General features: G+C 38.4%; 1 protein-coding gene across 1 annotated transcript in view; it reads left to right on the top strand.

The window, feature by feature from the left end:
• The window catches only part of Ttc23l (tetratricopeptide repeat domain 23 like), a 69,460-nt gene that overhangs the window by 44,334 nt on the left and 719 nt on the right, over positions 1 to 24,407 (top strand). Inside the window, exons 9-11 of the mRNA XM_051182556.1 lie at positions 6,708 to 6,832; positions 10,632 to 10,775; positions 15,009 to 15,091. Of these exons, the coding sequence (XP_051038513.1) occupies positions 6,708 to 6,832; positions 10,632 to 10,775; positions 15,009 to 15,091 (352 nt within the window). The remainder of the gene's footprint in view (positions 1 to 6,707; positions 6,833 to 10,631; positions 10,776 to 15,008; positions 15,092 to 24,407) is intronic.

The raw sequence follows: 24,407 nt of genomic DNA, 5'->3' as shown, positions 1-24,407 counted from the left end.
TAGAAGTAATAAAAGCAAGGAAAACATAGGAATAAAAACTTAGGAATGTATAAAGCGGTTCCCATTTGCAAACAATGTATTATCTCTGCAGAAAATTCTAACACAGATATGGAACTTCTAGAATCAGTAAGTTTAAATTTATCAAGGTCTCCAAGTGAAATCAGCTGATCTGAATAAGTAGAGAGATATGCTGTATGTGGAGTAGAAAGTGTAATCTAATAAAGGGGTTAACTTTTCCAGAAGTGATCTAAGAACATAATTACGGTTGTCGTAGAGCAGAAGTTTTTATAAATAAAGACTCTAACATATATCTGGAGAGGTAAAGAAGCTGGAATAGCTAAAGCAAGTTTTGAAATTAAGGGTATAGTTAGGAGAATAATAGCTAATACAATAAAGCTTCGATCAAGGGAGTGTGACATTTACATAAAGATCAGTGTTACTACAACATAACTCAGAGTCCAGAAATAGACCTATGTGAATATGACCAGGTACAAAAGAATTTCAGGAAGAAAAGGATTAAGTATTAAGAAATTGGGTCTTAGCTGAGGTCATCCTTGTGGATTCCTAGGGATTTCCCTAGCGCCAGGTTTCTCGTTTGCTCCATAATGACTCCCTCAACCAAGATAACTCTCTCCTTGCTCTTCCTCTCTGCCCTTCCCCCATCTAGACCATCCTGTTCCCTCATGTCTTCTCCCTTTCCCCTTCTCCCCTCCCACTCCTTTCTTGTTCCCACCTCCCAATTTTCTCAGCAGAGCTTGTCAGCCTAGATGTAGTGGAGAGGGCCTTGGTCTGAGGAGTGGAGGGGGTGTGGGGGGAAAAGGGGGGTGGCAGGAGGAGAGGAGGGAATGGGAACTGGAATTGGTATGTGAAATGAGAAAAGGTTTTCAAATAAAAAATAGTAAAAGAAATTGGACATTCACATATAAAAATAACAAGTTAGAGTTTGCTTATATACACACACTGACTAAATGTAAGAACTAAGGTTTGTATAGAAAGACAGGCAAAAGAGATCAAACACTGCATAAAGATGAAATATAAATGATCAATAATCATGAAGAAAGTATTAACCGAGGAATGATTAAATAGTAACAAGCTATGGTAATTTAATGCCTGCAATGTCAAAACTCAGGATAAACGGGACATAAAAGCGAGACAAATTACTTCAAAAGATGCTAACTCCTCAATTACCGAAAATGTAAAAATAGCCTCAACTCACCAATGAAGAGATACACAGTGGCTGGCTGGATTCAAAAGAAGACCAAGACCCATACCTTGTTTGTTTTCTTTAAGTTTCTGTTGCAGTGGCCAAAGCAACTTGGAGTGGACTCAGTTTATTTTGCTTATATTCCCACATCATAGTCCATCATCAAAGGAAAGTCAGAGCAGGACACTGGAGGCAGAGGCCATGGGGGGGTACTGCTTACTGGGTTACTACCTGTGAGTTGCTCAGCCTGCTCACTTGCAGCATCTCATGACCTCCATCCCAAGGGTGGCACCACTCGCAATGGGCTGCCCTCCCCTCACCAATCACTAATTAGAAAATGTACCACAGGCTAACCCACAAGCCAATCCGTTGGGGACAAGTTTTTCCCTTTTCTAAAATGACGGTAGCTTGTGTCAAGTTGATATAAAAACTAGCCAACTGGAAGAGACCTCCACATACTGGGAGTGAAAGGATGGAAAACAATCTATCAAAATAAGATTGAAAGGATATTCTGATGTCTGATAAAGTAGACTTCAAACCTAAAACCCATAAGATATTAATAAAGTGAACAATAATAAAAAAAGATCTAACCATTATAAAAATATATGTACCAAATGATAGGGCTCCAATTTGATAAACTAATGGATGTAAAAAGGTCAGACCAGTAAGTCTTCATATAATAACAGCTACAAATCAAGCCCCAACACATTTTCTTGAATCTTATCTGATCATATCTCACCCAAACTCGGAATCAATAGCAAGAAAAACAGAAATACATGAAAGCTGAACATTGAATAAATTGGGAAATCATTAAAAGTAATTTCTGGAATCAAATGAAAAGAAAATACAAATTACCAGAGTCTTTGTGATACAGGTAAGGCATTCCAAGAGGAAAGTTTGTATTCAAGGATCCTTATATTTAAAAACCTAAGGGCAGGTGTGTTGGCATATGTCTTTCATTCCAGCACCGGGGAAGCAGAACCAGGTAGATCCCAGTGAGTCTGAAGCCAGCCTGGTCTACACAGTAAGTTCCAGAACACCCCAGGGCTATGTAGAGAGACCCTGTCTCTAGTTTATTAATTAATGTAAGACAAATTCTGAATGCTCTTAAATAACATAATGCTGCACCTCAAAGTCATATAAGAACCAGGACAACCCAAACTAAAATTTTTAGATGGCAAGAAATAATTAGCACAGAAATTAATAAACTTGACATTAAAAGAACAGTATAAAGATCAATCAAGCAAAGAGTTAGTTCTTTGAAAACTAAACAAGATTGAAAAATCCCTAGTCAAACTAAGCAAAAGAAAGAGGGCACCCAGATTAATACCATTGAAGATCAAAATGGAGAAGTTAGTGCAAAGTCTATTGAAATTCAAATAATTACTAGGAAATACTTTGAAAATCTACAATCCAAACAAAACAAAAACAAGAACCCTGGAAAATCCAGAAGAAGTGGACAAATTTCTAGGCACATACAGCTTAACAAAATTAAATTGAAAGGGTATAAACTACTTAATTCCACAATAAAAAATTGAAACAATAATAAAAAAGTGTTCAACAAAGAAAAGCCCAGGACTGGATGAATTCACTGCTGGTAACTAACACCATAGCTTCTCAACTGGTACAGAAAGTTGGAAAATTTGAATAGTGCCAAGCTCATTTATGAAGTAGGTATTATCCTGATTCCAAAGCTAAATAAGGGGACAACAACAAAAAGGACCAATTTCCCTGATGAACACAGACACAAAACTTTTCAGTAGAATTATTGAAATTCAAGGATACATTTAAGACCAAGTTGGTTTGATTCCAGAGAAGAAAGGTTAAATCAAGACGTGTAACTTCTATACAGTGAATAAAATATAGCACATGAAATAGAAGACAGAAATCACATGATCATCTCAACCAATTGCAGAAAAGATCTTTCAAAAAGTTCAGTGTTCCTTCTTGATAAAAGCCTATGAGAACTAAGATATAGAAGGAACATGGTTGAACATAACATAGGACAAACTCATAGCAAACGTTATACCAGATAGGAGATACAGTGTGTTCCCTCTAAAGTCAGAAATGAGCAAGGGTCTCCACTCTCTCAGCTTTTTCTGAATTACAGAGTTCAAAGTCTTAAGTAGATCAATAGAACAGGATAGAAGGGGAGAAAGATAAAAAAAGAGGGAAGCAGAGGGAGAAGAAAGGAGGGAGAGAGGGAGGGAGGGAAGGGAGGAAACAAATGGGAAAGAAGTTAAAGTTTCTTTATTTGTAGATGACATGGTCCCATAGTTAAAATACACTGAAGATTCCACTCTCAGACTCTCAGACAGGATAGCCACTGTCAGCAAAGTAGTAGGATACAAAATCAGCATAGAAAATCAATTGCCAATAATAAGAGAAAAGTCGGGGGGACATTCTATTTACAGACACTTTTAAAAAAAGCTAACTCAGAATAAACTTATCCATAAAGGTGAAGGGTGTCTACAAAGAAAAATTGGGAACACTGAAAAACAAAGCCAAAGCAAACACTAAATGGTGCAAAAACCTACCATGTTTGTGTATTGACAAAAATAATTTTGTGAAAATACCTGTATTGGTGAAAGTAATCACAGACTCAATGCAATCATCACCATTATCCCAGTGACATACATCGTAGCACAAGAGAAAAATCCTAAATTCATGTGGAAGTACAAAAGACCTTAAATAACTAAGGCAGTCTTAGTTATTAACCAGAAAGAGCAATGTTGGAGGTATCACAAACCTAATCTCAAAGTGTATCACAGACCCAAGAAAGTAAAACAGTACTGTGCTGTCACAAAAAGAGATGAGCAAAGGAATAGAAAAATCACCTAGAAATAAGACTTCATAGCTCCAGTCAGCTAATTTTTGACAAAAGAATAAGAAACATACATTGGAGGGAAAAATAAAAAACAGTGCCTTTAACCAATGACACTGGGGAGACTGCTGTTCACCAGGAAGAATAATGCAACCCTGCCCTGGGATACACCAAATGGGAGAATGGCTGTCTGCATGCGCTGAGCCTCAGTTAGGTCCCCAGCACCTCATAAAACTGACATAGTGCTGCCCATCTGCTACCCAGTTCTCAGAAGATGAACAAGAGGACCAAAAGGTCAAGATCAGCCTTGGCTACATAGAGTTTATAGCCAGCCTGGGATACATGATCTCCTGCTTCAATGGAAAGAAAGGAAAGGAAATCCTGCCTCTTATTCTGAGAAAAAAACTAATTCATAACTGATGGGAGATGTCATTCTGTAAATATATTTCTCTTATTAGTTAATGAATATAGCACTGTTGGCCAATAGGAAAGGAAGATAGGTGGCACTAGGAGACAAGGAGGATTCTGGAAGTAGTAGGGAGGAGATTCAAGATGGAGGACGGAGAGCAGAATGCCAGCCCCTCTCTCTGGTAAGATACGAGCACGTGGAAATACTTAGATTAATAGAAATGGGTTAATATTTAAGACAGAGCTAGCTGATAAGAAACTAGTAACAGGCCAACAGGATTATATCTAGTACAGCATCTCTGTGTGTTAATTGGGGGCTGGTGTGGTGGTGGGACCAGGCCAGTGGGGAAAAACCTACTCATAACACATAATGGCTTGAACACCTAAATGTAGAACCTGAAACCTTGACACTGCTGCTGGAAAACAGGAAACACTTCAAGACGCAGGTACAGGCAAGGGTGGCAAGGGTTTCCTGAAAATAACTGTGATAGTACAGGAAACAATCCCATAAACTGACAAACATGAACTTAGAAAGTTTCTGTATAGCAAATAATTGTTAAGAATGAAGAGATAGCCTACCAAATGGGATAAAATATCAGATATAAGGTTAATATAAATAAAAAACTACAGAAATTAACCCCCAAACAAATGAATCGATGAATGTTATAATAAACTTAAGTAGTTCTCAAAAGAAGAAATAAAAAATGATCAATATTTTAAATTAAGGAAATGCAAATTAAAATTCCTTTGAGATTCTGACTCACACCAGTCAGAATGGCTTTCATAACAAACCAAGCAAGCAAGCAAACAAACAAACAAACAGCAAGGATGTGTTAAAAGAACCTTTATACACTGCTAATAAGAATGTAAAACTTGTAAAGCCTCTGTAGAAATCAGAATAAAATTCTAAAATAACTAAAATAGAACTGCCATATGACCCAAGTAGACCACCCCTGGGTGTATAACCAGACGCTTATGTCAATATACCAGAGATATTTGCATATCCATGTTTATTGCTGCACTTATTCATAATAACCAGTGTAGTGGCTGGTTTCGTGTGTTAACTTGGCACACGCTAGAATCATCAGATGAAAGATCCTCAGCTGAGGAAATGCCTCCTTGAGATCCAGCTATAAGGCATTTTCTCAATTAGTGATCAATAGGGGAAGGGCCCAGCCCATGGTGGATGATGCCATCCCTGGGTTGGGGGTCCTGAGTTCTATAAGAAGGTGGGTTGAACAAGCCATGGGAAGCAAGCCAGTAAGCAGCTCCCTTCCATGGCCTCTGCATCAGATCCTGCCTCCAGGATCCTGCCCTGTTTGAGTTCCTATCCTGACTTTCTTGATGAATAGCAATGCTGAAGTATAAGCCAAATAAACCCTTTCCTCTCCAACTTTTTGGTCATGGTGTTTTCTCACAGCTATAGAAACCCTAACAAAGACAACCAGGAAATGGAACCAGCCTAGATTTTATATACAAATATACATACATATATATGTACATATGTGTATGTATATATGTATATATGTATATGTATATATACATATATGTGTATAATATAATATATAATATTATATTATATTACAGAAGTCAGTTACTCCTTCCATCATGGGTGATGTAGGGGTTGAATTCTGGTCCTCAGGCTTGACCGTGGTGCCATGCTTACTGAGCCACCTCCCTGGTGTTATTAATAGCAAGAAACTATACGTTTTCCAACCCAATAAATAAAACAATTATAAATCTAACAAAATATGTGAGAAGTGCCTATAACAAAACTTCTAAAGGTGAGGAAAGAGGTCAAGTAACCCTTGAGTGCTGGAATTATAGGAGTGAGCTACTTACCATATTCTTGGCTGTAACAGTAAATTTTAAAACAGTAAAAATTGCCAAAACACATCTCTGCATACATATATGCATGTATGTGTATATATTAAGTATATATAATATATATGAAATATCAAAGTCTTAGCTAAAAGTATAATCTTTCAGTGTCCCTGGGAGTCTAACATGAAAGTTATTTTGGCCTTTAATATAACAGGTTTATTTGAACTGACACCACTCCTCCAACTTGAAATCCATGCACGAATGTCATCATGAGAATATCACAGGATGCTATCCAATCCTGCCTTGGACTGTTTGATAGTCTTTGTGAAACCTGAGATAGGAGTAGGCACAGACTTGAAGTACGAAAATGTCAATGGAGTCCAAGTTGATAATAGACATTTGTGAAGGCTTGAAGTTTGCCTTAAATAATCCTCTCTGGTTTTCCAGATGCTGTTGAGATATATTTCATAAGAAGTATTAATGCATATCAAATACTGGGCTCTGAAGACTATGAAAGTCTCACCACCATCGAAGAATTTTGTACATGGCTCATCCAAAATGGCGAAAACCAGGTAAAGGTTTCCGAGATGTAAAGGTGATTCCTGTTTTGTTTGTTAGATATAGATGGTCTCACAGTTCACAGACATCTCAGCTAAAACTGGGTGTCACACGGGATTGTTGCTGCTTATGATATCAATAGAATAATTTGCTTTTGTCATAATACATGAAGTCCTTCAAATCCAGAACATTTTAAGTTCTGAGTTAAAACTAGGCACTACTTTTTTTGTTTGCTGAAAACCAGCAGTTGATATTCTTAAATATGTATTACTCAACAACCCCTAAGACTCAGGGAGCATTTCAAGAGAGGAGATGGAAAGATTATAAGAGCCAGAGGATCAGGATGGAGGACCAGGAGGGTCTGGAGGCCTCCAGTGAGATGGTTTTTCTGGACAGAACATGCATGCTGTACCCATAAACTCCCAACAATAAGACCTGCACAAGATCACACAAGTGAACATAGCAACCAGGGGAAAGTTCTTAAGGTGCACTTGCAGATGAAGATACAGGCAGTCGGTGACTGAAGAGGGAGGGAGAACTGAGTTTTCTTCATGGGTGAACCCCCAAATATGTTGTCAAGCCTCTAAACCTGTGTACATATGGAAGAGGTCATGAACTTGAGAGGGGAAATGTGTGGTGGGGGTATTGGATGAATTTGGAGATAATGAAGGATAGAAATGGGTAAATACAGTGTACTCATGTATGAAATTCTCAAAACTATTAAAATATGTAAACTCTTTTGTTCAACCCAGCACACAAAAGATGATGGTTACATATTCAACTTAGTCTAAAGAAATGTTCTGTTTATACATTTGAAAATGGGTAATTAGGCAATGCCATACATAATTCATGAGATTGCAGCGATAACTAAATAAACCTCTTCACTCTTTCTAAATAACACATGTTTAGAGATATATATGTTCAGAATAAATAAAGAAATGCAAACACTAGACACCAAAGGGGAGGGGGGAAAGAAATTTACTCAATGACCTGAACAGACAGTTCCCAGAAGAAGTACAAATGCCTAATAAGTGTCTTATAAAGTGTCTAACATCTGTAGCCATCAGAGACTTCAGATTAAAACCTCATTGAAATTCCATCTCACCTGAGTGAGAAAGGCTAGAAATCCAAAAAAAAAAAAAAAAAATCTAGAAATCAAGAAAACAAATGGCACCTGATGCCAGAGAGGAGCCACTGTCTACTGTTGGTGGAAGTCTGGGTAGGGGCCACTCAACAATATGAAACTAAAAGTACCACATAATCCAGATGTCCCACTTCCAGGCATATGCCCAAAGGGCTCTCTGACCTACCACAGTAGTACCTGCAAATCGGCCTTTATTGTTGTTTGATTCACAAATGCAAGGAAGTGTGATCAGCCTGGATGTCCATTGAGTAAAGAATGGATAGTGGACGTATGGTACATAAGTGTGGTAAGATTTAGTCAGCCAGTAAAGAAAGATGCTGGGAGGCAGACAGGCTAATCTCTATGAGTTCAAGGCCAGCCTGATCTACAAAGTGAGTTCCAAGTACAGCTAAGCCGAAAAAGAGAAACCCTGCCTCAAAAAGAAAGAAAGAAAGAAAGAAAGAAAGAAAAGGAGAGAGACAGAGAGAGAGAGGAGAGAAACTTTTTCTAGAAGAGAGTGGAACTAGAAAGCATTGTCTTGTATTATTAGGACAGCATTAATCAATCTGTGGGTCTCAACCCCTTTTGTGTCTGAATAACCCTTTCACAGGGGTCACCTAAGACATCAGAAAACGCAGACATTTATATTACAATGTATGGCAATAGCAAAATTACATTTATAAAATAGTAACAAATATAATTGTATAGTTGGGGTCATCACTAGGAAGGTTGAGGCCACTGTACTAGGAGGTAGGCCAGCCTCAGAAGGACTAATGCCACATTTCCCTTTTCATATGTGGATCCTAACTCTGTTAAGTGTATATATTCAGGCTCCACATGGGCGCACAGCCCTTTAACCCCAGATCTGGGAGGCAGGGGCAAGCAGAGGCTAAGTTAGTCTGTGTAGCAAGTTTCAGGTCAGGCACAGCCACATAGTGAAAACCAGCTTCAAAAGGGGAATAACTATGAATAAAGTCTAGGAAACTAGAAAAGGACCCACGATACTAGGAGGGGCTTTAAACGAAGGGGGTAGGGAAGACAATGGAACAGTGTGGACGGGAGAATACTGGGGAGTGTGGGAGCAGATGTATGGACAGCAAGTGTGTGTATGTGTAAGATTCATCTAAATGAAGTATGCAAAAAAGATCTTATGGAAACCTGCTACTTTATAAGCTAATTTAAAAATGAAATTTTGCATATTTTTAAAAGACATAATATTGAGAAGGCAAATGCAGACAATTGACATGATGGATAATTTATGAATTTACACTGAGCATTTTGCTGTGTTCTAAGTAGATCAGGGAAAGCATTGTACTAAAAGATGAGGGCCTACTTTCTTTTTTAAAACCACGTGCTTGTTGGCTGCCATGTTGGCTGCTATTCTAGAGGAGCCATATTTGATCCCCAGCCAACATGGTAGCCAACAAGCATCCATAATTCCAGGTAAAGAGAATATAACACACTAATTTGACTTCTTTGGGCACCAGGCATGTACATGGTCCACAGGCATGCATGCAAACAGGCAAAAAGCAAAAATTTCCTTTTTCTGTGCTAGCAGAAGATTCAGCCCAGACTGAGCATGGATCTTCTCACCTAAAATGGTCCAATCAAGAGAGTTCCTCCTAGGTGTACCCAGATGTTTGCTTGGGTTTTAGTTGATTCCAGGTACAGTCTATTAAAAAAAAAAGATGAGTGATGAGTGGCCTAGACTTTTAAAATAATGTCAGTGCTATGAAAAAGAAAAAGAAAAAGGGAGGAAAGAACTGATATGGAGAAGGAAGAATTGCAAAAGCAAAAATGCAAACTATCATCAGACACTCCACTTTCTAAAATTGTAAATAATAGGGGCTGGAGAGAAGACTCAGAGATTAAGAGCACTGGCTGCTCTTCCAGGGATCTTGAGTTCAATTCCCAGCACCCATAAGGTGGCTCACAGCCATCTGTAATGAGATCTGGTGCCCTCTTCTGGTGTGCAGGTGTATATGCAGGCAGAACACTATACATAATAAATAAATACATCTTTAAATGTAAGTAATAATACTGAAACAATTGGAAAATTTACATGTTTGGGTAATAGTATTGTATCCATGTAACAATAGTATTGCTATGTAGGATAGTCTTGCTTTGAGAAAACATGGGGTTCATTATTTAGTAGTAAAGTTGCTCGATGTCTATAACTGATTTTCAATAACAATGTATACATATGTATTCATTTTCATATATACATGTATATTTAGGAAAAAGAACAATAAAATAAATGTGGAGAAGTGATAATCACTTGTGAATCTTAGTGAACATTTTATGACTGTTGCTTCTGCTATTCTTTGGCTTTTTTGAAAGTTTCAAAAGTAGAAACAAAAAGTTGGGGCTAGGGAATTTAGGCTGGCATGGAAACCTGACTCTGTGGCCATAAAAAGAGCTTAGTTTCTATTCAGCCTCTTTCCATTGTCTGCAAAGTAAGCCATAGCTCCTATTCCATAGAAGAGTGGTGAGATTAACTGATGCTGTACATGTGAGTTAACTAGTGTTAACTATCATAGCAGAAACATTAATTCATAATATGGTAGAATACTTGGGTGAGTCATCATTACTGACTGCTTCTGACCGATTGTGTCATTGTATTATTGTGGGGTAAAAGAATCCTTCCACAATATGCATGTCTTAGACATAACTTTATTTTCATCTTCTAGGAGGCTTATAGATTGCTAATGTCTACACTGAATTCTGGCACCTATGGGGGCTGTGGTGAAAAAGTGGCTGAAACATTTTATAACATGGGCAGCATCTGTTTTGCCAAAGGAGAACTAAGAAAGGCGATTGGGCTGCTAAGGAAGGTGAGCAAAGAAAGGCACCCTCTGGCTGATTTTGTTACATGCTTTTCATGGATTTATTATAAGCAGAATACAGGGAATAGTATGTAGATATGTATATGAATTAGGATTCTCTAGCAGAACAGGACTGATAGAATGAACACACACACACACACACACACACACACAACACACACACAGGGATTTATTAGAATGGCTTGCAGCCTGTGGTCCAGCTAATCTAACAATGGCTTTCTACTAACAGTATGTGCTCAGTCCATGAGACTGGATGTCTTAGTTGGCCTTTGGTATATGCTGGGATCCTGAAGAAGTAGGCTCTAATGCCAGTGATGGGAAATGCTTGCTGGCAAGAGTGAGGGTGATCAGGCAAAGAGTGAAAGCTTCCTTCTTCCGTGTCCTTTATATAGGCTTCCAGCAGGAGGTATAACCCAGAGTAAAGGTGGATATTTCCACCTCAAATGATTTGATTTAATTAAAAAAATCCCTCAAAGTTATACTCAGCTGCTTGAGTTTTAGTCAATTCCAGATGTAGTCAAGTTGAGAATCAAGAACAGCTGTCACAATATGTATATTTTGTCACTTCCATTTTTTTTTAACTTTTTAAAGGTATATAACCATCAGTATACCAACAGAACAAAAGTCTAAAGACTCAGTGAGCTAAGCTGGACATAGTAGTGCATTCCTTTGCTCCCTGTTCTCAGAAGCAGAGGCAGGCTGATCTTTGTGAGTTTGAGGCCAGCCTGGTCTACAAAGTGAGTTCCAGGACAGCCAGAACTATACAGAGAGACCCTGTCTCAAAAAAAAAAAAAAAAAAAAAAAAAAAAAAAAAGAAAGAAAGAAAGAAAGAAAAGAAAAAAAAAAAGAAAGGAAGAACCAGAACATGAACACAGAACCTACAAAGATGGAAAACTGCCCACTGAAAAGACAATAATTTGAGGTCAAAAGATGAGATGAAAAATGCTGAATGAAGTAAGAAAGGGTTTACAGGGAAGCAGCAGGTCAATAAACACTCAAGGCCATGGTGAATGTGATGTTGGACAATGAAGAGCCTGCATGCACAGATGATGATGACACAGCTAAGGAAGTTCTAAAAGGAAAATTCATAGCCCTGAATGCTTACATCAAAGCACATTGCTATCTAAACTAAGTTAATGTATCTCAAGGTTTTAGAAAAACAAAACATGCTGAACCCCAAAGTAACCAGCTACAAGAAATAATAAATACCATGCCATTTATGACTGCAGTAGATATGGGACCATACTGGATCCTACCAACATATGAATGTATAAAGAAAACATGACATATAAAAAATAGTAGAATTTTATTGTGGAAAGACATTATCACATTTTTCTCTCATATGTTGAAACTGAAGGTGTGTGTATGTAGGACATGAAAGTAGAAAAATAACTATTAGGAGAAGATTCTAAAAGGAAGGGGTAGGAGGAACAAGAGAAAGTAATGGAATACACGTGAATGAAAACAGAAGGATGGACTGTTTGGGAGAGGAAAGAGTCATTCAAAGGGGAATGTGGCTATTGGGGCAAGTAAAAACAAAGTAAAATGATACATGCACATGGAAATGAAAATATCACAATGAAACCATAGCTCTGTATGCTAACAAATTTAATAAAGATTTCACTGTGTGTGTCCCGATCATTCTGTTCCATTGATTTGTCTGTCTATATGCTAATACATATTGAGTAGTGTAGCTAGTGTAGCTTTAAAATAAGACTAAAATTTTGGGAAGGTTTTTTTTTTTTTTTTACATTTCCAGAGGAATTTTACAGTCAGTATGTCAATTCATATTTTAAAACTTGCTGGAATTTTGCCTGAGATTGCATAGAAACCCCAGATTTGTTTGTAGAGACTTGACATTTTTTAAAATTTATTTTATATAACAAAGTCAATTTAAATGAAAACAAACATTTATAGACAATATTTGGGAATTTGGGCGTTGTTCTTTCCAAACTACCTCCTGCTGGTAAGGGGCGCTGTCATGGGGGATTCGAAGAAGATTCAGAAATCCTGGCTGTAGAGACTTGACATTTTAATAGTGTTTGTTATCTCCCTCATGAACATGGGTTACAGAATTAATTTAAATTATAATTTATCACAATAATATTTTATAGTTTCCAGTATGTCTGGAACATATTTCCTCATATTTATCTAATTTTTCATTTTTATCCTATTTAAAATATATCATTTTGAACTTCAATTTCTTATTGTTTATTGCTGGTATGTGGACACAAAATTGATTTGGGTTTTGTATAATCATGTGTCTCATGACCATCATACATTTGTTTAACTTGCTAGTTCTAGTACTGTGTTATAGATTCTGTCCAATTTTTCACAGAGATAATCATATAATGTGCTAATTATCTTTTATCCCAAGCTGGGTGATTTGTATTTCTTTTTCTTATCTTACTGCACTGGTTACAACACAAAGCCATGCGAGGTAGACCTGATGAGAATAGACATATTTGTTTGATCCCAAACTTTGTGAAAAAATTTAGACTTTCATCATTAAAGTTGATGTCAGGTGTAGATTTTTTTCAGATATTTTATTATGTTGAAGAAGTTTCCATTTCCTTATGAGTTGGTGATAATTTTTAATTAGAAATAGATGTTGAATACTATGAAATTAATTTTCTGTTTCTACTGATATGATCCATGGCTAGTTTTGATAGTTCTACTTCTGTGCCTTCAAGTTCTCTGTTTTTTATTAATTTAGTATCAAAACAGTTGTTAATCCTATCCAGTTTATTTTCATTCCAGAAATCTTTATCTCTGAAGTTTTTATTAACCTTAAAACACACACACACACACACACACACACACACACACACACACACACACACACGAGTGGCGATAGTGAGTGGAGAATGAATATAGTTCCAGTGTTAGTTTTAATATACTGTTTGTGTGACAGGGTCTCACTATAGTTCACATTGGTCTTAAACTCATGATCCTTCTTGCTTCAGCTTCCTAAGTGCTGGATTACAGGAATGTGCCACTGTGCCTACAGTATGCTTCTTGTTTAGTTTTTTGATTGGTTGCTTTTTATCATTAAGAGTCTCACTTGTTTTCTGTTTGCTTTTCATGCTGAGTAATCTTTGTTTGGACACCACAGTCCTAGGACTCACTCTGTAGATCAGGCCAGCCTCAAACTCAGAGATCCACCTGCCTCTGCCTCCCAAGTGCTGGGATCTTATTGGGTATTGGATGTCATTGTAGTCTTATAGTTATTCTTGAAATTCATTCCAGTTAAACTACTTGTAAACAACTTGGTCCATGAGCTGCTTTGAAGGTTTCATTTGAGACTAGACACCATTTAGTCAAGGGTGAGAACAGATACTAACTTGACCTGGTACAGATGCCAGGTGCTCTGCCCAGCACCCTCTCAGCAACATGACTCCTTTCTGTGCTTTCTGTAGTTTCCTCTCATGCAAGAACTAACCTTTGCTACTTGAAGGGGACCCATTGCAGATATCCATTGTCTTTCTACTAGGATGTCTCCTCTCTGTTACCATTCTCTAAGAGTCTACTTGGATTCTCAGCTCTATGGGAGATTCTGGTAAACCTAATTATCTCTCTCTTCTCTGAGTGATAGCCCCAAAATGCAGAGCAGTAGCCCAGTACAATCATGCTGTTTACCACAGTCTTTAACTGCTTGATGTCTAGTGTCTTGAAAATCAGTTCACGAATTTGCAGACTTTCTATTGGCTGTTTGAGTTAGAGATTAATTCTGGTTCTACTATTTTATTTTATGTGGAAACAAATGCCAGCAATAAAATGTCAAGAAACCTGCCTAATAATAAAGTGATAGGCCTCAAACTACAAGTCAGCTAGCTTTATGGAATTTATTTGTATCTATTTAATTTGAGAGTTTTTTTTTCTTTTCTTTTCTTTTGTTTTTTCCTTAAGTCTTGACAGAAACTGCTGTTATAGACATGTCTCAAGGAGGGACTCTGTCACTTTTGGGTCCTGTTACTTTGGTCATCTGCAGCAACTTGACTGCATATATATTGCATGCAGGTTACAGAAAGTAACTCAAGCCTACAGTCCACACTGCTTTTCTCCTTGGCCAGGAACCAATGGGATGAAGTCCAGGCATTCCGTATGTAAACGTGTGACACTTCAAGTCCACTAGTCTGCTTCTGATTTTGGTTTGTAATTGACATTGGCATGTTTGCTCTGAGTTTCTATAACCTGTTACATCTCTTACTTCACCTACAGTGTCTGATGGTTCAAATTCTTGTCTATGGGAGTGAGCACATTAAGAGCAAAGAGACGAAAAGCCTCCTTACCCTATTGCAGAGGTAAGTTCTGCTTCTGGACATAAACCATGTCATCATTATGGGTATATGAATCAGCCGCCTGTCTCTGATTCAGCCAGATATTGGTGATTATCTAGTATTGGCAAAATCTTACCTCAGCTATGGGTGTTGTCAAATTCTATACTGGACATAGTTCATTGATGGGAGATGTCATTCTGTATATGTTTCTCATACTGGTTAATAATAAAGCACTGTTGGCCAATAGGAAAGGAAGATAGGAGGGACTAGGAGACAAGGAGGAAATAGGAAGTAGTTAGGAGGGGTCAAGATGGAGAGTCAGGAGAGAGCTGGACGCCAGCCGCCTCCCTGGTAAGAGAAGGCCATGTGAAGATACATAGATCAGCAGAAATGGGTTAATAATTAAGGCAGAGCTAGCCGATAAGAAACAAGTAACCAGGCCAACAGCATTGTATCAAATACAGAGTCTCTGTGTGTTATTTGGGGCTGGCGCAACAGTAGGACAAGACCAGGTGGCGGGCATAAAAACCGTACTCGTTACAGTTCATCTCTCACTAGCTTAGAACCCAGAATTACAGGAATTGTCTGTAATAATATGCAGTATATTATTACATATGCAAATACACCAAGCATATCACTCTCAATGATGAGCATTTTAGCAAAATCTTTCAAGACAAGGTCTTTGCTGACAATATGGTAGACACAATATTGTATATTTATTGATTTCTACAAAGTCAATAAGTAAATTCATTAAAATTATTTTTCTCATTGAATATATCTAGGCCCTCTATAGTAGACAGGCATTTGGGCTGATTTAGCATGTTCAGATTTTTTTTATGTTTAGATTTAAGTCAAAGGGAACTCTTGGCAGACACCCCATTCCAGCTTTTCGTATCACTGATACTTGTCATCTCAATGTGTTATTAATATTTGATTGTTCTCTTCTAAGAAAACAGAGATCAAAATTGTTGTGTTTGCTAAAACCCCCAACTGAGCTAGGTCCTGCTTAGAAATGATTTCATTTAAACTTCCATAACTATCCAATATGAAGCTCTTATTTGACAGAGTGGAGCCCAAAGTCCTGAAGATTTTTCTCAAATACATAATCTTAGAGATTTGGATCCAAGGAAAAGTGACCCTAAATGCTTTTCTCAGAGAGTTCTCCAACAAAAAAGGCATTGTTTATGGGTGTCTTAGTGAGGGTTACTATTGCAGTGAAAAGGCACCATAACCATGGTAATTCTTATAAAGGAAAAAAACCTGTAATGTGGATGGCTTACATTTCCAGAGGTTTAGTCTATTACCATCAGTGTACAACATGGTGGCGTGCAGGCAGGCATGGTGCTGGAGAAGTAGCTGAGAGTTCTATATTTTGACTTGAAGGCAGCCAGAAGTGGTCTGAGACACTGGGCATGGTTTGAGCATATATTAGACCTCAAAGCCTGCCTCCACAATGACACACTTCCTCCAACAGGGCCACACCTAATCCAACAAAGCCACACCTCCTAATAGGGCCACTTCTTATGAGCTTATGGGGGAAAATTATGTTTATACTACCCCAACAGGTGAGGTTAGGATTCCGATTTCACTCACCGGAAGGGGCTTCTAATCAGTCCATTCTCAGCAGACTCACCAGGTTAGTCAGGTGGGGGAGATGAGTTTGAAGCTCATGCTATTCATAACAACCTCGGTCAGTCACACTTCAAGTAGACCCTGAAGAAGGCAAATGCCTTTATCATCCAGGGAAGTGGGCTCCTCAGCCCCCTTCTCTAACATTCAGATTAGGGAAACAGAGGGCCAGCCACAAAAAGAAGCAGGTAGGAATCTGCTTCCTGCTTGCCCGTGTATATAAGAGCATATTTCTTAATCAAAACAATAAGAACAGGAAAAACTAGGATATAGATCTCCTTCTTTCTCTCAAACACATGCTATTTCTGACATATAAAACACAACTGGGTAGTAGGTGTTTTTCTCTCAGGTTAAAACCGAAGCTTGGGCTGTTTGGGGGTAAGATCTGAAATAGAGTTGATCAGATGTTTTTTCTTTTGCTATGTAGTAAGGACTTCAGTGGACCTGAGTTATACAAACGGGCACAGCAACTCAGCTGGCATGCTCCAGAACCATTTTTGTATGGAAAACCTGAGAATCGATTTGTTTAAGCTTGTTTGTCCAGAAAGAGGCAGAGTTGGGATTTAGTGCAGGTCTCTCTAACTTGAGAATGTGGCCACTGCAGGCAGTCTAGCTTCTTCTCTAAGGGCAGATTCAAAACTGAAGTCTCCAACTGTCTGCTCTCTCATCTTAGACAACTTAAACACTTAGCAGTACTTAAAGCTAACTTACTTCCCTTAGCCTGTAGTTATGCATCACTATAATAATGGCATTTCCCTCAACAAGTGGGCACTTCCCTCTCATTTCTGCATTAATGAGACCATACATAATGGTCAGGTTCTGGCAAACCTTAAGTCTTAAATGTTCACTGATTGTCAACATCATAATATAATATCAATAATAACAGTAATTATTTTTCTGAAGTGTAGCCATAATGAACCAGAATGTTTAAATTAATCATATGTGTTACCATATTATTATTTTATGCTAAGAATAGGGTGGGGAATATTCATGACTGGAGTAAGACTTACGACTTTAACATATTTTTACCAGTTAGGAAGTGCATGAACCTGAGAAAATCATTTACTCCTCCTTGAGCCTTGGATTCTCCATCACTAACATATCTGTAAATCATGAGGTGTTATGATATTTTAAGTCATAAGGATTTAAGTGGAACCCTGTCTATACAAGCCCAACAGAATATGGGATAAGTCAGTGTTAGCTAAACACTCCTCCCTTCCCTTTATAGAACACCACTGCCTCTTACTTTTAAGGCAACATGTCAAAATATTTGAAATTTGAGGTAATTGTTAGCCAAAGCCACCATATTTTGCGATTGAGGATTTGACAGTTTGCCCCATTTAAAGTAGTGCTTTGAAATTACTAGTAATGAAACAACAGCAAAAATAAAAACAACAACAAATGCAATTTCATAGATGAAATGCAGGCTCTTTCCTCAAAGTTGGAGTAAAATTTCCACCCAGCTTATATTCAAACAAGAGAAACCTCAGAACTGGTGAGATGGCTAAGTCAGTTAAAGAAACTCTCTGTCACTTCTGAAAATGAATGATCTCTAGGACCCACATGACCCACATGGTGGCAGAAGAGAATAGATTCTTGCAAGTTGTCCTTTGACCTTCAAATACATGCTGGTACTTGCCATGTTACACACACACACACACACACACACACACACACACACACACACAAATAAGTAAATAAATATAAAGATATGGGAGCCACAAAAGGTCAAGGTTCAAAGAATAAGTGGCTGCTGAGTTCTCAGCCCTAAAGGAGACATTGATCTGCACTCCCCTCCTCCTAGGGCTGAGATCACCGTGGAAGAGGAAGCAGAAAGACTGGAAGGGTCAGGGGTGGTTGGATGACTACAAGGAAACAGTGCCCTCTGTGTACAACAGTTGCACATATGAGCTCATAGTGTCTATGACAACATGAGCAAGAGCTACACAAATTCGAGGCACACATGTAAAATTATATAGGCAGCATTAATAGGACATGATGGCTTTAAAATACGAGAAAACAAAGTCGGGTGGGTGAGATAAGAGGTGGGTCTCACAGGAGATGGGAGAGGGGGAAGAGGGTCAAAACACAGGCATCTCAGGGTTAACAGGATATACTTTTAATTTTTAAATGGAAACTTCAAGATAAATGAAGTGAATATATTTTTGCTACAACCTCAAGTTGACAAGAGCCAAAGGAGGAGGAGAAATTAGGGGACATTTGGGGAAGCTGATGCTTGAACTTAAGTTGTCAGGTTTCAGATTCCCATTCTTTTGTTATGTAGAGAATCTGACTTTGATGAGTTTGCATCTGCATGTGGAGAGGCCTGTGCAGCAGGGCACACGAGCACACTCCAGAACCCATCTTACACTAGGACACACCGAGAACCGAGTTTAACTTTGCCCAGGAAGAGCCAGGAATGCTGGGATTTTAATATAGGTCTCTAATTGTTTTCTCTCTCTCTTTTTCTCTCTCTCTTTCTCTCTCTCTCTCTTTCTCCCCCTCCCTCCCTCTCTGTCTCTCTCCCTCTCTCTCTCCTGAAGACAGCGAGATCTAGATCTAGCCAGGATCCATATAAGGGGAAAAGGAGTCTTTTGAAGGTCTCTGCTATAGTAGATGTTGCGTCAATAAAGGTTTTTCTTTCCCTGAAACAAGCCCGTATCTCATTTCCCAAGAACTGCTGAGCAAAGCCATGGGGCAGTTGCCAAAGCCCAGATGTCCAAAAGCAGTGCAAGAATTGCTCTCTCTGCTTCAGCATCTCACTGGAACAATCAGTCCCAGATGTCCGGGGACTCTACTCATGTATGCTCTAGTGTGCTTTGCCCCACCTCCTTCAGGAACTTGGTGAAATACTCTCTGGACTGCCATGGCCAGCAGCCTGAATTCTTCTCTTTTGGAGCCTCTACAAAGAAGTTAGAGCAGAATGGGCCACTTGAAGCAGGAGTTAATTCCAAGGCAGAACAATAGTTGCAAGGGCATCATGTAAGATAGCGGAGCATAGAACAGGCAGGTTTGGAAAAAACTTGGAAATTGTTTAGTGCAAATTTTAACTGAGTCACATTTTGTTTTGTTATGTTTGTTTTGTTTTTCCAGAAAGAGTTTCTCTGTGTAGCCTTGGCTATTCTGGAACTTGTTCTGTAAATCAGGCTGGCCTCTGAAATCCCAGAGATCCACCAGCCTCTGCCTCCTCAGTGCTGGGATTAACGGTGCACACTACCTGGCTGTGCACCCCAATCCACCCATTCACAAATCAAGCTCCCAAGAACAAAGAAATTCTCGATATGTTTCAGATGTTTTCTTTTCAGAGAAAACATGCATGTAACCAGTTTAAAATTAGTCTGTAGTGCATTTGTAATAGAATTGTAAACAAAATGGACAGGGAATGGATGGTGAAGCCAGAACTGTGAGTGTGAACTGTGTGCAAGAAGGGTCCAGGATCTTCAAACATAGGTAGACAACTGTAACACTAGATAGAAAAGAAGCCAGAGAGGGTCTTCCAAGCAGGGTGAAGAAAAGCTCAGTGTCATGGAGATGGTTTCTCAGGAAAGCAAGTAGTCTTGACTTGTTATCCTTTAAGGTTCATGAAGAATAACATGCTGTTAATAAACTTAGGGTGAAATACTAGGTCCACGCTATGGGATTTTCATAAAGTGTACTAAGTAATTTAGGACTTATTTCAGAAGGCTGCTACCAAAGATTTTTTGTTTGTTTGTTTGTTTTTTAAAACAGGGTTTCTCTGTGGCTTTGGAAGATGTCCTGGAACTAGCTCTGGTCTGGAACTCACAGAGATCCACCTGCCTCTGCCTCCCAAGTGCTGGGATTAAAGGTGTACGCCACCACCAGCTGCTACCAAAGAAGTTTAAACAGGATATGTTAGCCTGTGGTGATACATTATTTATGATTTATTAGAGCTTTCCTGAGAGTACAGAAAGTAAAGCTAGTCACAAGCCATAAAGCTAGGTAATAGTGATATACACTTTTAATCCCAGTAGCCATAACTAGCTAGCTATAGAGCAAGGCAGTGGTGGCACACACCTTTAATCCCAGGACTCAAGAAACAAGGAGATGGATCTCTGTTAGTTCAAGGCCACACTGGGCTATACAAAATTGATCCAGTTCTAAAGAGAAACAGCTCACACAAAGGTCATCTCAACAATTGGGACCACATGCCTTAATCCCAGGACTAAGGAGGTATAAAAGGAAAAAGCAAAGGGCCTCATGTGGAGATTTATTCTCTACCCATGCTGAGGATAGCCCTTTTAGCCTAAGGTAGAGGTAAGAGCTAGTGGCTGGCTGCTTTGTTTCTCTGATCTTCAGCTTGAAGCTTAAACCCCAAATATCTGTCTTTGGGTCTTTATATTTTTCGTGTTACAATAGCCATTTATCAGCTTTCAGACATTAACTGATAGCAATGGGCGTGAAAGATAGTACCTAGGAAGAAATAAAGAGAGCACTCAGGGGGCAGATCCAACAGCTGAGAGAAGTGTTGCAATCTTGAAGTACCTAAGCTATAGTAAAAGGATGTATAGACAATAGATTGAGAAACATTCTATAGTCTATGCTGACAAACTTTGGTTAGATGCAGAGTGTGGCAGTGGCAAGAAATAACAAGACAATTAGATGAATACAATGAGCAGTGCTGGCAGAGCACTATCTTGGAGGATGTCTAGGACTTGGGGAGATAATGATTTCCATAGCATATGCTATGTTTGAAGTACTCCCTGTACAACTACTTGGCAAGGTCTAGTATGCTGCTGGCAGTTTGGAACAAGAGCTCAAGGAGATGCAGTCTGAAGCCTGAGATAGAGAAAATAATCTACAGAATGTGTGTATGTGAAGCAATAAAGCTTGGGAGGAACTTTGGAGACCATGCATGCTTACTTTGGAGAGATTGTAGCATGTTGATTTAGTAGCTGAGCACTGGGACACACATTTGAGCTTTAATATTAAAAGTAAGACTTCCTAACTCTCATTTTACCTCTAAAAGATAATAAGAACACCCTATTTAAGCGTTTAATATATAGCAGACACAAAGTACAAAGTATCAGCTTCATTTTCATGAACTGTAGCAGTAACAACAACAACAAGCTGGACGGTGGTGCTCAGGCCTTTAATTTCAGAACTCGTGAGGCGGAAGCAGTCTGATCTTTGTGATTTCAAGGCCAGTCTTGTTTATAGAGCTAGTTCTAGAACAGCTACACAAAGAAACTCTGTCTCAAAAGGGGGTGGGAGGAAATGCAGCTAGACAGTGATAATATGCAATTTCCAGTCTCATGCAGCATTAACAAATAGGAGTGGTAGCCTGATACTTGTGATAATGGACTATAGATACTATAAGCCCAGTTCTGTCAAGGAGGTTGTTGGGGAGTCAGCCCTCTTTATTGAAAAGATTGGTTGATATACTACTTTTTGTTGAGTAATTTGGAGGAAATGTGAGTAAAATGTTTCAACGCATGTGTCTCGTGACTCTGAAATATGGCTCAGAATCCATCTTTTGAGATCCTTACACAAATGTGCATGTCTGTTTGCATCTTCCTCAAAGACTTCTTTCATTGGAAAAAGATGGTAGAAAAACTCAAATGTTAACCAGAAGAAACAGTGGTATATTTTTATTTTATTCAAAAACATGAGTTATAGCTTTGGAGAGTCATAAAAAATACCTCATGTATTGAAAGGAATAAGAAAAATATACATATTTATTTTTATAAATATGTGATTAATAAAGATAATAGTATTTCTGGGCCATTTGAGTGTAGAGACTTTCTCGATGTTACATTCTGTTATTTTATATTACATTTTAAAGCATGCACTTTATTTGTGATGATAGAAAGATAAACTCAAGCATGTGACATAAATGCCAATGTTAAGAGATAATTCAGTAAGAGCTGGGATTACATACAATAGCTGTGTTACAACCTAGCTCTATTGTGTATTAGCATATGGTTTTGGACAAATCACTTACCAGTTTCTTCATCCATGAAGTAGGGATAAATACAGAATGCCCAATTCATATGGTTGTAAGTAAATGAGCCAATGTGAATAAAACTTCTTGGAAAAACATTTGTCATGGAGCATGTGATAACTAGAGATGATAATGATGACAATGAGTATAGATGTGAAGTGAATGGAGACTAATAAGAAGTCATTCTGTTGGCCAATAGGAAATTACGATTTACTAGCATTAGCATGAACTCTGTTAGTAGAACAACTTTTTGAGATTATGTTTGTCTAGTACCTGATTAAATATGTTCCATAATCAGAAAGTCACTTATTATCTTGCAAAGCAGTTCCTTCCATTACAAGAGAGTCCTAACTGTAGAATAATGTAGACAATAGACTAAATGTCATGTTATAAAGTTGTTCGAAACTTGTTTGTGCCAACATATTCTGTGTACAAGTTACCCTAAATTTCAGTGGTCAAACAGAATCTATACTATATGAACACAATGCAGAGTGAGTGTATTTAGACAAAGCACTTGGCACCAGGGTGTCATGGGCAATAAGAGATTAAGAGACATTGGCTGTATCCATTAACCCAAACTTATTGGCAGTACAAAAGTACAAAGTATCAGCTTCATTTTCATCCTAGTCAACTGCAAACTGAGAGGATGTGTTGACACATCTTTTTATAGATTTTGAAGCCATATATGCCAACAAATGGGGTAAAGAAAATCTTCCTTTTTACAAGCAGAGAAAGAAAACCAATACCACAGAGTCCATTGCCCTATCAGAGCTCAAGCATCTTTTTTTTTTTCTTTTTTAAAAATAAACTTTATTATAAAAAGAAACCTTTTTTTTGGGGGGGGGGGACCACCATACACCAAAGTTAATACATCTTAATAACAACTAGGAAATTCAGCTAGAGTAGCCATTCTGAAGCTTGCAACTTCACCTTGGATTTTACTCTTTTACTATCAAATGTATTTTAGTAGACATAGTCAATACCCAGAAAGGAAAAGTCTATGACGTAGTAGAACTAGAGAACCCATTAGCTTTATATGTCCTTTCATAGCTCATGTCCATTACCTGCATCTGGTCCTTCCTCTAGTCATCTTGGTCATGTGAAGGCAATGGAGCCTGGGCTGGGAGGCTGGGAGAGAAAAGGTGAAGGAATGTAGGGTGGAAATGGCCTTGGAGTGGTTACCTCTGGAGAACTGTATCAAGAGTGAAATGGGCCTGATGCTGGTGGTGCACAACCTTAGTCCCAGCACTCAGGAGGCAGAGGCAGGAGGATCTCTGAGTTCAAGGTTAGTCTGATCTACTGAGTAAATTCCAGAATAGCTAGGGTTATACAAAGAAAACACACACACACACACACACACACACACACACACACACACACACACACACACGAGTGAAATGGAATTGTTCTGAAATCTGTGTATCAGTCAGGCAATCTCAGGCAAGACTGTAGGGAACTTAAGGGACATGCACCATAAACTATTGCCTGCAGGCTTTCATGTTCATTCTTTCCCTACTATTTATAAGTAAATATCCTAACACTGCCTCTGTGAAATTAAAGGAGAGAATATTTGGCCAGTATGAAAGTGAGAAAAAAAGAACATTGGCTTCAGATACCATCTGGTAATAGCTTTTCCAGACAGGGTTCAAGCACTAGCTCGATATAGTAGCACACACAGAGAAGTGAAAACTCAAAAGCCTTTAGATCTCTGCCTTTGTGGCAAACACTGACTCCTAAGCCACTAGGAGG

Source organism: Phodopus roborovskii, unplaced genomic scaffold (assembly GCF_943737965.1).
Source record: "Phodopus roborovskii unplaced genomic scaffold, PHOROB, whole genome shotgun sequence".
Lineage (NCBI taxonomy): Eukaryota > Metazoa > Chordata > Mammalia > Rodentia > Cricetidae > Phodopus > Phodopus roborovskii.
Note: the sequence above shows the minus strand (reverse complement) of the source record. Positions and strands in the feature narration are given on the sequence as shown.